Raw genomic sequence first — 16,793 nt, 5'->3', positions numbered from 1 at the left:
ATTTAACGACGACCGTGCGTATATCTTGGTGTTGTAAGAGTTAGTAAAAATTGTCAAATAAGTTTATTCGAACAATTACTCATTTTTATAAAAATGTACATTAAGCATAGAAACAAGACATAGTTTAAGGTTACAGCAAAATATAATTGAAGGCTGCTTGTGAGAGTTTATCAGAATAAAGCATTTATCATATCTAATACACTCCGATGATATTTTTTATCCAACCCTTGATATCGTCACTAACTTGTATATGAACTATTTTCTCTTTGACTATGATATGCATAAATGTATGTATATATACATATATACATATATATATATATATATATATATATATATATATATATATATATATATATACAAATTTGGTTTGTGATTATTCACGATTTTATTTTTCTGAATTAATAGCCGCCTCCTTTTATTTAATCAAAATTTATTTAGATTATTTTATTTAATTTTACTTTCATGATTATTACTACAGTTTGGAGATATGGGATGTACCCTTGTTCCAAAAATACTAAAAACAAATAAAACATTTCTTATACTCTTTTTAAAATACTTAAAATTTGAAAAATTTCACATTTTAAGTAAACTGATTTTTTTCATTGTTTTTCATCATTTAGAGAAGTTTTTCGGATTTGTTTAAATTTTTCATAAGTTTATCACATTCATCTTTACACATGAATATAAATCAAAACTAAATACAGACAATTTAAAAAAAGAAAGTATTAATTATTATTAATTATTATTATTAAAATTTGTAGTTCCTGATGAAGGGTATTTCTCCTAACAAAGAGTAGAATTAATTTCAAACTTTCAAAGACAAAAATGCATTTCTTTTATTTTTAAATAATTAATTTAAAAAATTTATAAATGTATAAAAAATTTTTTTTTTTTCAACAGATCCTGAAAAAGGGTATTTCCCATATGTAACCAAAATGTAGAAATAATTACATCTGAAAATTTAAAAAAATCGGAGGCTTTTAAGTTCTCCAGAAGAATAAAAATAATATCAGTTATCTAGGTAAACTAAAAAAATAAATTTATGAATATACATATACAAGAGGATTTTAGACTTTTGTTTGAATAGCAACTTTAAGGCATTCTAAAAACATGATATTTTATTTAGTATTTAATTATCTAATATTTTATTATTATTTTGATATTCAAAGAATAATCACAGAGAAAAATAACATAATACATATATTTAAAAAAAAAATCAAGCTACTTTTAATATTATTATGTAACAGACATGTCTTTATTGGTACCCGCTAAGATTTTCAAACAACGGGGCAGTATCTCTCATTCTTTGTTTTTATTAATTTAAAAATGTTATATACATTTGCAATTGCTAGTTTTACTAACTAGCTGATCAGTAAGCAAAGTAAGCAATTCCGTTTTTACTGCTTTGTGTTCAATTTGCGATATCAAAAAAATTAAAAGCAAAAAGCTAATTTACCTGTTGATGGAATTTTGGTATTAACGCATATCATAGTCACAAATTGAAAAAAAGTATCAAATAGTATTAAAAACTTATATTTCTCATCATCAGATTGATAATGTGTAAAAATATTAATTTCACAAACGTTTTGTGCAGTCTGCCCTAATGTCACTAATTACAATTAAAAATATTTTATTCTGATACTCTTACAAACAGCCTCACCATTCGTTCACAATTCACTTCAGAGATCAAACCAGCTGGCGACCACGCTGCTGCTGTAACTGCTGCTTGTGCTGCTCAAAGAACTGCTCGTCGTGCTGCTTTCTCCATCGGATCTTTTGTGTTTTCTTGACTGTTTCCTAGGAACTTTCTCCTGCTTCTTCGTGAGTGCTTCAATTTGATTAGATATCTCACATTTGCTGTCCGTCGGTAGTTTTCTTATGTCTACTTCCTTTGTGGGGGTGTAGTCACTTTCTGAGATCCATTCATCGGGCAGACTAATGAGAATAAAATAGATAGTAATAGGGAAATAGACATGTTTATTTCTAATAATGGATATAAAATTAAATAAATAAAAATACAAAATGATAAAAATAACTAGAAAAAAAATACTAAATGTCTAACTACAACAATTGTTTCTGAACCTTGAATCGAGATCAATTCCGAGTGCCTTAAATTTTGAGTATTATTTTAACTGTGAAATTGTGTACTGAATTTAATTGTTATCATATTGAAATGTTTTCAAACTAGTTAGTATTGTTATTTTGCCTTGAGGCAAGTTACATGTGTGAATAATCGACTTAACAATTTTTATGATTGAACCAGTTTCCGTAGGATTTTAATGGTGTAGTATGTTCATTAAGACCAAGTACTCTATCGTTATACCAAGTAAATGATGCATTTTTAAAATTGAACTACTTGTCGTAAGGCCGTAATATTTCATTAAGTTCTATAAGACCATGATATATATCGCCAAAAAAAGTTTCATAAAAATCGGCTTAAATTTTTTTTCAACAGTTCATCGCAAGAAAACGGAAGATTTTCACCTAAAACTAACCAATATCATTCCCAACTAATATCTTTCGAACAGTTACCAAAATCGATTCGGTAGTATGAGCTTAAATGTGGCCAAAAAGTTTAACACTTTTTTTCAAATTATAAAGAAACGGCTCGGCGGATCGTCGCACAAAACTGATAAACGATAGTCGTCATTGAGATACATCAAATGGCTTTTAAATTTCTAAAATCGGTTCAGCCGTTTTCGAGAAAACGTCGATTTACAATAAAAAATCTGTTCACACACACACATATACATACTTTTATTTGGTCTCATTCGATTCAGAATGGTTTGAAACGTCGAGAAAACATAAAATTAGTTAATCAGATTTTTTGATGAAAACATAAACTTCTTCGGGAAGTTAATTATCTTCTATATATATAAAAATAAGTTGGGTTTTCCTTCCTGACGGAATAACTCCAGAAAGCACGAACCGATTTCGACAATTTTGCATTCGTTGGAAAGGTCTCGGGCTCCGCAAGGTTTATAGCTAAGAAAATTAGTGGTGCGTGGCATCTTAATACAAATTGCTGAAACTTCACGCACCGTAATTAAAAACTCGAATTATTAGAATTATGCTTGGTTAAGTCAACGAGCAATTCTTGCCGCCAAGAAATATGATGTACACGCATTGAACTTCACCATTCAATCAAAAATTGCTGGCGATTTGGTGACATACCAATGATTCTGATTGGTCTTCCGTTTGACTTCAAACGATTGCAATTTCCAGTTTGCCTTGCGTTCGCAATAGCTAGTCGCAAGGCCAATCGCTTAGTGTTTGCGGGATAAATTTCAAATAGATTATTTAGAAAATCATTGTTTTTCACATGGGCAGTTATACGTTGCCTGTTCACGAGTTAGAAAACCATCCGCTTTGTTTGTGTTAACGTCAGACCAAAAAACAAAAAATGTGGTTTACCAAAGAGCACTTCAATGAAACGGATAATTTGCGGATTCACTTTCATTTACTTAGAGAAGTTCAACTAAAAAACACTTCATTTTTGTAATAGAAATAAATTTATTACTGTTGTATAATAAAATCAATTTTTTCCTTTTCAAATATAAAACAAACAAAAAATTTCTTCATCTTTCTCACGAAACCATCTGGTGGCGAAACGGAGTTCGTCGGGTTTGCTAGTACTATATATGTCTAATATTATTTCAAATGATAACTGCTTCCTTTTTCTACTTACATGTCAGGAGGGTTCCACGAGACGAGCACCTGCGCATTTCCAGTGCTGTCTAATCTTCTGCCCAAAATATCACTTCTTAAGAGAACAGTGCCCTTGGCACCTCCTGCAAGCGCCTCCGTACAAAGAAGGCGATATTGCAGTCCCTCCATTGCGCCGCCGTCGAAGAAATCGAACATACGCGCTGAAAAAGGATATTAAATATTAGCATTGTAAAAGTGAAAAAGAGAAATTAAACTTTGAGCATTAGTTAAAACCTGCCAAACAGTATTTAATTTTTGACACTAAACTAGATAAATGTTAATTGAAAAGACATAAGCTGATCTTCATGTTAAACTAATCAGTAAAGTTCTCAAAACATTTTTATTAAACATTTATATGAAATTTGTCCCGATTTTTGCCAAAAATAAGTAACAAAATAATAAACAAGTATAAATTACAGAAAATGATGTCACAAAAGACATCCAGACTTATTAAAGATAATTTCAGTTTTATCAAAAGCAATAAATTCCAATGATTCAATAATTTAAATCCAAAAATTAATATATATTTCTTTCAAAATTAAATTACCACTCCATGGTTGTCTTCTATATCGTAGTTTCTTCCCATTCTTCCTTATAAGTTTCAGAGCTGCTGCCGAGCCTTGAAGATGTGGTTCTTGTGACTTTTTAGCATTAGCACCGTTACCTTCAGATTCATTGAAGTGATTGTTGACATGCCTCTGGAGAGCCAACTGTTGAAGAACAACAAAATAATGTTAAAATTAAATTTATGATGTGGTCTATGAAAAATGTTATAAACAATATAATCGTACTTGCTGTAAAAGGTAGGGAGAAAAAATTATGTTAATATCATAATTGATACATTAAATTGGTACAGAGTCAAGAACAAGAACAAATCTTTAACTTTAAAACATTTTCCATATGCAATGTAAAGTTGGCAAGTGCAGTATTCAATTTAAGATGTCTACATGAAAATTAAAGTGATCAAATTAATTTCATTTTTGTAATAAGATTTCTGCAATATGTAAACAAAATATCATAACAAAAATCTTACTTTGCATAATATTTTGAATAAAATATCTCATCTTTCAAATATCCCTGTTCAAAAATAGAATGTGTTTGTCTCAAATTTAAAAAATTTAATGGCAAAAGATTCAATGACATCCCATTACGTTTTTCATTTTCCTTTAAATATAATGCATAAGCCAAATGTAAAGATGTGTTGCATGCACCTAGATGCTATTCATCTATTCCCACACCACAACATACTCTACCATCAGCCATGAAGGCGTCCAGATCTCCTCCCGGGGTACTCACCTGAGAACTAAATCTTCTTCTACAACCTGCTACTATACATTGTAGAGTTTTTGTCGAACCAGCATGAACACTAGCCACATGGGCGTCCAGCCACCTACGAGAACTTGATTCTCGACCATAAACGCGGCAACCACGCCACTGACAACAATATCGAGGCCCCGACTGAGTGTTTACATGTGAAACCTGATGGAAAAAATAAATTAGTAAATTGAATATTAAAACATTATGAGTTGTTTTGTATTTTTTCTTACCTGTAGATGTTCAAGTAGCGCAGAACTTGTATCAAAATTACCATGACACTTTTCCCAAACACATCGACCTGCTCCAAAATTATCCCTAGATAGCCTAGAGCTATCAGATCTTCCATTACAAGGAAACTTGGCTGGAAATCTTATTACCCTTGGTTCTTGAGGTTCTGTGCTTTTCCTTTCCTCTTCGAAACTACTTGAAAAGCTATTTTCTGAATCCAATTTCTGCTGTATCCTTTCTAAAATCAAACTCTTTGGACTTTTGGGTTCCTGAATTTCTTTCAAGATTTCTTTAATTTCTGGTTCAGGTTTAATATCATCATTTTGTATAGAATTATCTATTGAATTTTCCAAAATAGTCAAATTGCTGTTATCAGTTTTGGCATTGAATGAATCATTTGGTTCCGTTTTGCTTATATCAATTTCTGGTAAACTGCTGTCGATAGCAGAATTTTCTAAAGGTTCTGTTTTGCATGTATTGAAAGTACTTGCAGTTTCCGTTATACTATTTACAGGATCACATAATGACTCGTCTATACTTTGGCATGACACCGCATTCTCTGATATTAAACTTTGATCTTTATTATCACATTCCATTTCGACAGATTTATCTAATGTAATTGAACTAACTACTGGATTTTCTAATGTTATACTTTCATTCGTTAATGTTAATTGACTAACAGCATTTTCTGTTGAGGTATTCTGAACGTAATCTTTATCTGGAGTGGTCACAATAGAACCAAAATTATTGGAACCAATCATTTCACTACTGGGTAAAGCTGGTATGTCATTACTAACCAAGGCAGGTGTACTTATCATTTCGTTGCTTGCTACTGTATTTTGCTGGAATTGTGCTGTGGCGAACTGTGTGAATTGTGGCGCTCCGTATCCTACGGGTTGCAGGAATGGTTTGGTCACGTAAACTGGTTGCAGGAAAGGGTTAGCGGCAACATAAACAGGCTGAGGACTCTGCTGGAATCTAATTCCTGAAGGCGTGCCGTTTAAAATCAATCCAGCTGGTAACTTAGCTAAATTTTGTTGCCCTGGTAGATTTGTTGTGTAAGTAGTCAACAAAACTGTTTGAGGAGCGACTGTGGTTGCTTGATGCTGAGATACCGCAATCATGTTCTGTTGTGCCGGAACAGTATTTGCTGCAGTAACTACTGGTTGCGCGGTAACAGCTTGAGTGATCTTATTAGGCTTCAAATCAGTTTTCGGAGCTATACATTTGGGCTTCTTTGCCACCCTTGGGGCAATGTTAACACATGGTCTACCTCTAGGTTTTCTAGGGGCGGCCGGTTGTCGGTTAAAGACATCGTTTGTCATTTTCGTTTGTTTAGAAGCAATATCCGCGTTCAAAGAGACTTCGATGGCGCCGATTTTGAATGAATTCTGCTGTTGCTGAGCCAAGGGTGTCGTTATACCGTTAATCAGATGTTGTTGGGATGCTTTGTTGGATATATTGTTATTGTGATTAGCCAGCTGATTATTGTTGTTCAAAATGGGAGGCGTGGCCAGGGTAAGGGTACGTACGTCATACGATCGCTTTTCCAAAAGTACCTGCGGAACGGAAAAAGAATTAATACAATTGAATAAAGGTCAAGGATTAAGTACTTTAATCTGTGGAAGGCTGCAATAAATAATTTAACCAATGCTCAAATATATATTATGACTACGACAAAAAGTCGCATTTATTCTGTATTCGGTTTGATAAATATTTTTAAATATGACTAAATGTTTAGGCGACAGAAATGCTTAGGATCAATAATAATGGAAGTGAAGTATTACTAAAAATTACATTCAACAACATATAGTATCAATAAAATCTTGTTTTTTTGGAAATCACAAAATGTAAGCTTAATAAATGTTAAATATTTTACATTAACTTAATAATATTACAGAGCAATGTTTATGATGAGACGAGTACATTTTTTCTAGCAATATCTTGGCAACAGTGTAGGTTATAAATTTATTAAAAAAGATTTCTAAAATAATTAATAGATGTCTGCAAGTTCTACATGATCACAAAATAAAAATTTGAGCTAAATTTCAATTTGTGAAAAGAGTGTTTAATGCGTGGTGTTGAAATTTTAAAGTTAAAAAGTATCCTCACTACTTTAGAAAGATCCTATGTTTATGAACACTAGACACATTGATGGATGTAATAAAATGCAAGATAAATTAAAAAAATATTTTGTTTATACCTGTTGGTTTGCATGCGTTTTAGCCGTTAGCATCGCCAAATAATCACTTTGTGTAGCCACCAATTTAGCAGAATTGGCCAAAACTTGCGAATTATCACTAGCCCTCCTCTGTGGCTTAACTTGCGCCTTAAAATAATTCGTTATCTCTCTATTATTGGAACAAGGACTTTGACACTTTGGTTGCTGATTACCAGCTACAGTTAACTTAGAATTTCCATTGTTTTGTTGGACTATTAGCTGTGTCGTATTTATCGTATTCTGTGTTATAACCAAATTCTTGTTATTCGAATTTGGAGTCATGACTAAATTCTTATTTCCAGAGATTTGTTGAATGCTGACGCAGTTCTTTTGCAGAGCGTTGATGACGACAGGATCTATAACACCATTGAAGGGTTTTTCTATTTGGTTAATGTTATTTTTACTGCTATTATTATTAATGGCAGCTGTTGCAGGCTGTGGTTTAGTGATATGATCTGTTTTAATGGTAGGTGTAGAATTATTGTTAATCTGTAGTTTATTTTTATTCGGACAGCATGAATGCTGGGCTGTGCGTGTGTTATGCTTTTGTTGCTCTGTCTTGCAGGCAGATCGGGGTTTCTTTGCAGGACACTGAAAAAAAAAAACTTATTTAAAATACCTCACAATCGTTTAACATTTAAATATAATTTTTTAACTTACCGGTGCGATAAGATTATTCTGTATTCCTTTGCTTTTGATCTGCTCCTTCACAGGTGACGGTCGTTTATTTCCAGAAGTCACTTGGCTAATTTTTCCGCTTCCATTTTGTTCCAAGATCTTATTACAAACTTTCACAGGATTATTCTGAACTTGATTCGCTGAGTTACATTTCTTCAAATTATTATTTGTTAAATTATTTAGCTGGTTTAAATTTGTCGTCAACGCATTTGCGTTGATCAAGATTGGACTTCCATTCCATGTGGTAACCGCCACTTGACCGCCTCCATTAGCAGCAGATAAATTATTTTGGATAGCTCCCAAAACTGCTTGGTTGTTTTTCAAAAGTGGGAATCCGGCGTTGTTTAACAGAATTGAAGGAGAATTATTGCAAATTCTAACTTGACTATTCATTATTCCGTTATTCGTAACGCATTGCAAAAATTTTATATTTTGTGGCGAGTTCATATTCGGCTGTTGTAGTAAAAGGCCATTGACAACTGCACCATTTGAGGCATCTGCGGTTGGGAAAACTTGGGCAGTGTTGGTGTTAGAAAAAGTAGAAAAATTAACTACGCCATTGTTTAACGTCGTGAAAGTATTGATGCAGTTGGAATTTTGCGATGAAACATTTTCTAAAGTAATATTATTGGCAGTATTCGCTGTTTCACATGCATTACTGTTTGCAGTTTGGTTTTCCTTCGTAAGTTCAGCCAAATTAACTTCGTTCGAGGAATTTGTAACTTTGTTAAGAGTCACTGAACTAACTTCAGCAGATAAACTATTCGTTTCTGCCAATTTTTCACTTGTATTGTCTTCAACTTTCCTACTTAAGGCATTTTGAGAAATTAGTGGACTGACAATGGCGACCTTACAGTCTGGCATTGGACTAGCATTTTCTTCCAACAATTCCTCTTTTTTACCGTTCGTATCAATATTCTCCAAATCATCTTGAACTTTCATCGTTACTTTATCAACAAACGAGGCACCTACTTCAGTATCCTTTTCGGCAACCTTACTTTTGGTTTCATAATCAGAATTTCGAAGATTCAAATCATCGCTTATTCTTACAGCGACCACACTGCAATTACTAATTGGCAGACCATTCTTACTAACATCAGACAAATTGACTCTGTGACTGGTCTCATCATTTTTTGCCAGTTTCTTGTCAGAATCAATTTCACTCTTGCTTTCTCCAACTTTATCTTTATCATCTACCACTATATTAAAGGAATTTTTGGCTTCTTCTTTCGTCTCATCGCTGGAAGTGTTTGATGATAGACCACTGGTGAGAATTCTTCCATGCAGGAGCTGGTCGACCCCGCTCCCCGTAGTGGTGGTCGAATTGTTGTCGTCGCAGATGATGAGTTCTCCGCTGCTGGCCGGGCTGCATGGCGGGGAAGTCAGAATGCCGTCTCCATTGTTAGATGAACCGCACGAAGATAGAGATTCGCCGCCGCTCAGGGCTGCGACGCCACTGAAAGAGAAATAAATATTAGGAATTGAAAATAATAAATAGTCTACGTAAATAAGTTTTTTGTTATCTACATAATTTCCTTTTTCATAACATGATATTTTGAATAATTGTATATAAGGCAAAAAGATGAAAACATTCGATTCGAATTGACAATGTTCATTGGTTTTTAAAAAAGCCATCTTTAGTTATTTCTACATTCCTTTATTTGTTTATGTCATTAACACAAATAAAAAATAACGCAGTCATATAATAATAGTAGCAAAAAAGTGCTAAAATAAACGTTTGGTGATGATTGTTGGATTTGGCAAAGTTAACATTATGGCGATTGTGACTTTTGGAGGTTGTATATTATGTGCACAGCAAATACATAGCTTTTTGACAGTTCGTGACTACGAACTCAGACAATTATAAACCCGTATCATAATATTTCTATTTTAACGGTAAATTGGCCCCTTAATCCCCATACGTTTCGGCTAATATCTTCATTCAGCAGAAAATAAAGTTTGATATCTTCAAAGTGTGTGTGTGTATATATGGGTTTGTGTTTATGTATTTTATGTGAATACGTTCATGTTCCAATCAACCAATAAGTAATCTCTCATGCAGCTCACATAAAACATACACACACTGAAAACATTACACATATAACAGTTACCATATGTGGGAAGTTTATACATATATAAAATACATAAATATACCGGCATGTGCATAGATAGAAGACACATATAAAATGCTTTAAAATCTTGGAGGTCATAATATAAAATAGAAAATGAAATTTTTTATTGTTTAATACGTTTTAACATATAATTTTAGGTCTGATAACAAAATATGCAAAATACTTAGGTGTTTTAAGAACATAATTTTTTAACACAAAAGTAGGAAAAGTTATAATGGATCAGCCCCGCAGGAAAATGACCAATGTGGTGACCATAGTCCATAACAGCTCCACAAAATAAAAAAAGTTGCCTATATTGGGTAAGCGACATATGTTTTTCAATGTAGTTTTTAACGCTGAACACAAATCTGAAGTCAAATTTAGGGTCAAACTATAAAAACGGAGAAAAATAATGATTAAAGAAATTATAAGATTTTAATCATCGATTTTAATCGGAATAATTACTGTAAAATAAGATTTATAAACATTAAATAGGTGCATCGAGAATACGATTTTCTTAATGCACTCTTATTTGTGACATGTTTTGTTACCATGGGAATCCTGTAACGCAGTGGTTTCCAACCTTTTTTGCACCGCGCCCCCCCCGCTCTAATAAAAAAATATGTTGCAAACCCCTTAATTTTTTGATCAATTTAATTGTATAAATTCACAGCTGATATTATCTGACTACAAATTAATTATGTAAACATATGCATAATTTTTTTTTAACTTCCCGTAGGGCAAGTTATAGTAATCGCAAAAAAATCGAAAATGAAAATTTTTATAGATATTTACGTTTCAAAACCTTCTGAACATTTTGGCATACCTTAGAAAAAATGGATGTATGTGTGTGTGCGTGTATGTATGTATGTTCGGATACAAATTTTCGTGGACGTTTCCGGGAACACGGATCAACCGATTTGAATAATTCAAAAACATTCGATTCGTATTGATAAGGAGACGTGCTGATTAGTTTTTGGCGAAGGCAGGTCTAGCCGTTCCGACGATACGGGGCAAAAAGTGCCGAAAACGGTAACTCAGTTTTTAAGAGAACGGAGCGTCAGATTTGAATAATTCAAAAAACATTTTATTTGTATTGACTAAATGAAGAACTGTTCAAATTTCGTTGGAAAGGCAGGTACAACGACTTTGGAGATATAGAGAAAAAAGTAAAAAAATGAGCCATTTGACGGTCAAAAATGAACATTAGACATATGCACATCAAATTATCAGATATTTTATAGAGATTTTAACAATAAGTATAAATGTTGTATACATTCCTATGGGTTCCGTACCAAGTTTACGCGTTAGACGGCGACGCGGAGCTTACGCGATTTGATATTTCGTCTTTACGCAGTTAAAGCAGTACGATTGCTTTGAAAAAAAGTTAAGAATTTCCAAAATATTTCGAAATTCTATTAAAAGTATCAAATCATTGATCAACTTTTATTGATTATTATTATTGATTATTTTTAATTACTCGAATTTTGAATTGCGGTATGGTAAGTTCCAGCAATTAGGCACGATGCCCTAATTGCCTTAAGACAGAATTCAACTTACAGCTAGTTTTCATTTCTTAATATCATTTCAAAAATATTGGATTATTTTCAAAAATATTATTCTAAAAACAGATGAAAGTGCGCCCCTTAGAACAGGTTGGAAATCGCTGCTATAATGTATCATAGCTACGTTATCCGAATATAGCCCATTAATTTATTTTCTAAATAAATATATAAAATTACAACAAAAAAACAGATCGATTTTCATCATTCGTATCGAACCCTGTGCTGCCACCACTAGATCCGTAACCGTATGCAATGTTGTAATGTTGTGATGGTGCAATGGTGCAAGAAAGAGTGAAAGCGATATTTCCGGCTCGGTCTGTCCGTGGTGCGACAGAGAGAAAAAATAACTAATAACTCGTGACGTCACACGGAGGAGGCCTACGTGTGTACATTGAACCGGCATATAGGATGTTTAGGACGGACGGACGCTCACGAACTATTACGAACGGAATTGTGACAAATTGGGAACAGCGGCGAGGAAATCGACTAGATTTGATGTGTAGAATGGATATCATAATGTCAAATGGCAAAATTAGGCAGTCAATTGATATTAGATTAATTCTTATGTAAGGTCTTTTCGTATTCTAACAAGAGATGAGGAAAGCACAATTTATTTATTCCATTCTGGTAACAAGGTTTCCGGTATTCAGGAGGCAGGAGCAGGAAATAGCAACAATACAAATCTCAATGGAGTCAATGTTACTGCATTATTTTAAGTATTCACTACATTCAATAAATCATAAATTTCTAATAATAAGTGAAAACTTCTAACTCTATAAAGGTTATTATATTTTTATAGAATCAACAGCGATCGGAACTAACTAGATACTTTATAAACTATTGCAATTACAAGCCAACGATTCCTTTCCATATCTTTTAAATAGTTTCAAAATGCCCCGGAAAACCATTTTTACCTAAAGTAGAAACAGATATCTCTACTGCTTAGCATCAGGTAGTCTAAGTCCAAAGTTTGAATTGCAAACTTGTGTAGAATAATAAATTTGCGCAAATATCATAACAAACTCGTTACGATTTCTTTGTGCATGCCCAAATTTACGCATGTAAATGGCAATGTAAAGTTTGCCCCCATTTAATACTGAGTACCCTGTCTTTGCAAAGCCAAAGCTCTTAGCCCTGAGCGATGACTAAGTTAGATTTTTTTTAAATTTAACTATTTACATTTATTAATTGTTGAGGTTTTATTACAATAATTACCATGGTTTCTGCCTAAGCGGCCAATTATCAAAAAAGTAGATTTAGAGTAAAACGTTCATACTATTACTATACATAAGATACCCATAATATGATGATATTTCTATTTTATTCGAGAATTAGGCTCTAATGAGCCAATAGGAACGCTATGTTATTGGCCAATCTTCATATAAATTGGTAGTAAAAAACTGTCAAATATCTTTATATTTGCTGTGCGATTCACACATAAAACCTAACTTCATGTATATGTTATCAACTAGCATCAAAAAGATGCACTTATGATAACATTATGCGTTTGACGTTTGTGTGTTTTACAGGTTAAGTTTTATGTGTGAAACGCCTGGTCCCACAGAATATACAATACTCGTACAATTCTTGATAGATTCTTACTACCAATTCAAAAAAGATCGACCAATAGCATAGCGCTGCCATAACATTTCTATTGGCCTGAGGCATTAGAGCCTAATTCCCGAATAAAATAGAAGTGTCATTGTATTTGTATCTTATATTATGTGTAGTAATAGTATGAACGTTTTACTCTAAATCTACTTTCAAAACCTAGCAAAAGGCACAAATATCCAAATTTGACTACACGCAAATGTAATCATAAGACTCAAGGCCCAAAACCTTGTTTTTGCAAAGCCAACGCTTTTAGTCCTAAGCCATGGCCAAGTCATATTCTTTAAATCTAAATTTATTAAATTTAAACAACTCCGAAGCTTTCATCTACACATAATGAAAATTGAAAATTTTTTAAAAAATTATATGAACACACATACGCTTATAATTGCTTTCTGACTAAATCTGTTGGAAATAGTTTGACCAATTAATTTGTCATACAACTATATTATATTGTTGTAAACAAATATTTTTATACATTGTTTCTTAATTTCATTATTAATTTTTATTATTAACTTCCCGTAGAGCATCGAAAAATGAAAATTTTTATGTATCTTTACGTTTTAGAGGTTTCTGAATATTTTGGCATACCTTAGAAGAAATGGATGTATGTGTGTGTGTGCGCGGATACAAATGTTCGTCGACGATTTCGGGAACACCGATCAACCGATTTGAATAATTCAAAAAAACATTCGATTCGTATTGATAAGTAAACGTGCTGATTAGTTTTTGGCAAAGGCAGATCTAGTCGTTCCGAAGATACGGGGCAAAAAGTGCCAAAAACGGTAACTCTGTTTTTAAGAGAACGGAGCGTCCGATTTTAATAATTCAAAAAACATTCAAATTGTATTGACAATATTATTGACTGATTAAATTTTTGGGTAGGCAGGTCCAGCGGTTATGGACTCTCAATAAAAATAAGTTAAAAAATGTCATTCGGCGGTCAAAAATGTTTATTAGACATATGTACATCAAATTATCAGATATTTTATAGAGATTTTAATAATGTTTACACATTTTGTGTGATTTTTGTTTTGGTTCCGTACCAAGATTTTTAATTACGTTACGGGAAGTTCCAGCAATTTGCCTTAAGACACGATGCCATGCCCCCACTAGTTCCAGTTGAAATCGATAGAAATAACAGCAATGGAGATTGGAGATAAAATCGAGAAGAGTAATTGATTTTATTTTTCTAAATGTAAAGCACCTTTTTTTAAAAAAAATCATTTATAATTACTTTCACGTCTTGGGATATGATGATAATAATGAGTGTAACAGAGTGAAGGATTAATAAACTTTACTCAACTTGTCATCTAGAATAACCTTAATAATTCACTATCAATTTCATATATCATATTCAGTGAAAAATTGCCTTTATATTATTATAGTTTAATAAATCAGTCTTTTGATTTACAAAACCTTAAATATTTTCCACAAAACCTTCGGTTTATCAAAGGCAACATCTCTCATATCTAAAAATATTTCACCTGCATGATTTTTTACTACTTCTGCATCCATCCATCCGTCTGTCGTTTTGTGTTTATTTCCTAACAAAACCAGAATTTTAGAAACGCAGAGCAAAAAAATACGAAAAAAAATAAACAACTAGACGTCCGACTCGTCCGGGAGACCGACGACCTAGCGGAGGTAGAGATTAGTATTTTTTACGCAAGGTGAGGGAGAAAAGGTGGAAAATGAAAATCGACATTGAAAATTAATTTTATACTACAAGAATCAACTATGAAAATTGATATATGCTAATAATAATTAACTATTATTATTAGCATTTTATTCTTAAGAGAATTTTATTATTATTTCTATTATACGTTAATTTTCACACATATTCTAATAGGATAACAAGGGACAATTTAAGAATAGAAAATGGCCTTTAAAAATACAAAATCCTTTAACCAATATCAGTTATCTTGAGATTGATAGAATTTAATATATAACGAAGTTCTTTTTCGATTTTGCTCTAGTAGTGTCGTGTCTGACAAGTGAGTTTGAGTGATCCTCGGGCGGCTTTTGTATTTGTCTAAATGAGTTCCCATGTCGAATGAGTAACGTGTTGATGTCGGCGTCTTAAAAGATTGACCAATTTGGTAGATACTTTGAAGCATTCATTTTCTTTTTTTATTAATTTATTTTGTCATCTTTTAATATGTTTTGAAAACCACGTTTGATTTGGAGGCTGATTCACATAATATCGCATGTTCAAATAGACTTTTTTAAACCATTTTTCCAATACGTCTACAGTCTTGCTTAAGAGTTATTTTTTAATTATAAATTAGTCAAGTTTATTTATTTATTTTTTTCTGTTTTTTTTCAAAATATTACTTTTTTTATTCTCCAATTAAACGGTGACTAAATATGTTTGATTTTTGAATTTATTCAAAGATTCCAAATAACACCCCTCATTAGAAAATAAAATTATACATCAGTGTAATTCACTTTTTTTATATATCCCTAAATTAGAACATTTATGAAGAACATTTTTTGAGAGTACGCCAGTACAAGAACTAGATTGTAATATTTAGAACAGTCAATTTTAATATTGAATCTGCACCATGACATGAAAAGCCGTTGTTAGTAAGAACTACATCAAATTTTGACTGCTGAAACCAATATCAATACCAAAATCTCGAGTTCTTGTGACAACCTGAAAAATTGGTAAACAGTTTCTCAAAATCCATTCGTTTTCATTAAAAGACAAACTTAAGTTCGAAACTACCAGAGGACAAAAAAAAAACAATTAGCATAAATTATATGTTTGCAATATAATTGAGATGCTTTGTTCTCTCTGTGAATTTGTTGCCCCTCAACTTCATTTTTTTAATGTTTATTAAAAATTTAGAAAACAAAAGAAACAAAACATTCTCTATAGGATCTTTTTTAGTAGAATATTTTGCACTAGCCATAGATAAGCAAGTATAGGCACTAGCAAAAAAGATCGACTTGTTCTTGTATAATCAGAAATTGTAAAATTCATGTCAGTATCATCTCTTATTAGAAGGAATTGAAAATTTCTACATAATTAAATCCTTATTCATTAAAAAAGTATCGTTATTCATTGAATAGTATATAGTAATAGTAATAGTTCTACAACAACATCAATAACTTACTCTAAGGAAGGAATTGGAGAGCTCAAATCCACTTTGAGCTAAACCAGATCATAATAGCATATTAAATATTTCAAATTCGTCAAATTATGTTAAATGATACAAAATCGTTCCTTGATATATATCAAAACAAAAGCCACAGAAGCCTTTTGACAAATTCATGTAATTCTGATTTAATTCAAGTTGTATATACGAGTATATGTATTCACATGGTGAATATACTTGCTCATCA

The 16,793-nt window shown here is 32.2% G+C and overlaps 1 protein-coding gene across 1 annotated transcript in view; it reads right to left on the bottom strand.

Annotated features, from left to right (window-relative positions):
* Window positions 1–1,411: 1,411 nt before the first annotated feature.
* Window positions 1,412–16,793, bottom strand: part of LOC113386791 — a 59,530-nt gene continuing 44,148 nt past the window's right edge. Inside the window, exons 2-8 of the mRNA XM_026624549.1 lie at window positions 8,138–9,611; window positions 7,460–8,068; window positions 5,259–6,815; window positions 5,008–5,190; window positions 4,259–4,421; window positions 3,692–3,872; window positions 1,412–1,938 (exon numbers count right to left, since the gene is read on the bottom strand). Of these exons, the coding sequence (XP_026480334.1) occupies window positions 1,683–1,938; window positions 3,692–3,872; window positions 4,259–4,421; window positions 5,008–5,190; window positions 5,259–6,815; window positions 7,460–8,068; window positions 8,138–9,611 (4,423 nt within the window). The 3' untranslated portion in view covers window positions 1,412–1,682. The remainder of the gene's footprint in view (window positions 1,939–3,691; window positions 3,873–4,258; window positions 4,422–5,007; window positions 5,191–5,258; window positions 6,816–7,459; window positions 8,069–8,137; window positions 9,612–16,793) is intronic.

This window comes from Ctenocephalides felis, unplaced genomic scaffold, assembly GCF_003426905.1.
Source record: "Ctenocephalides felis isolate EL2017-DRISC unplaced genomic scaffold, ASM342690v1 CF-g0.4_SCAFFOLD_00845, whole genome shotgun sequence".
Taxonomy (NCBI): Eukaryota; Metazoa; Arthropoda; class Insecta; order Siphonaptera; family Pulicidae; genus Ctenocephalides; species Ctenocephalides felis.
Note: the sequence above shows the minus strand (reverse complement) of the source record. Positions and strands in the feature narration are given on the sequence as shown.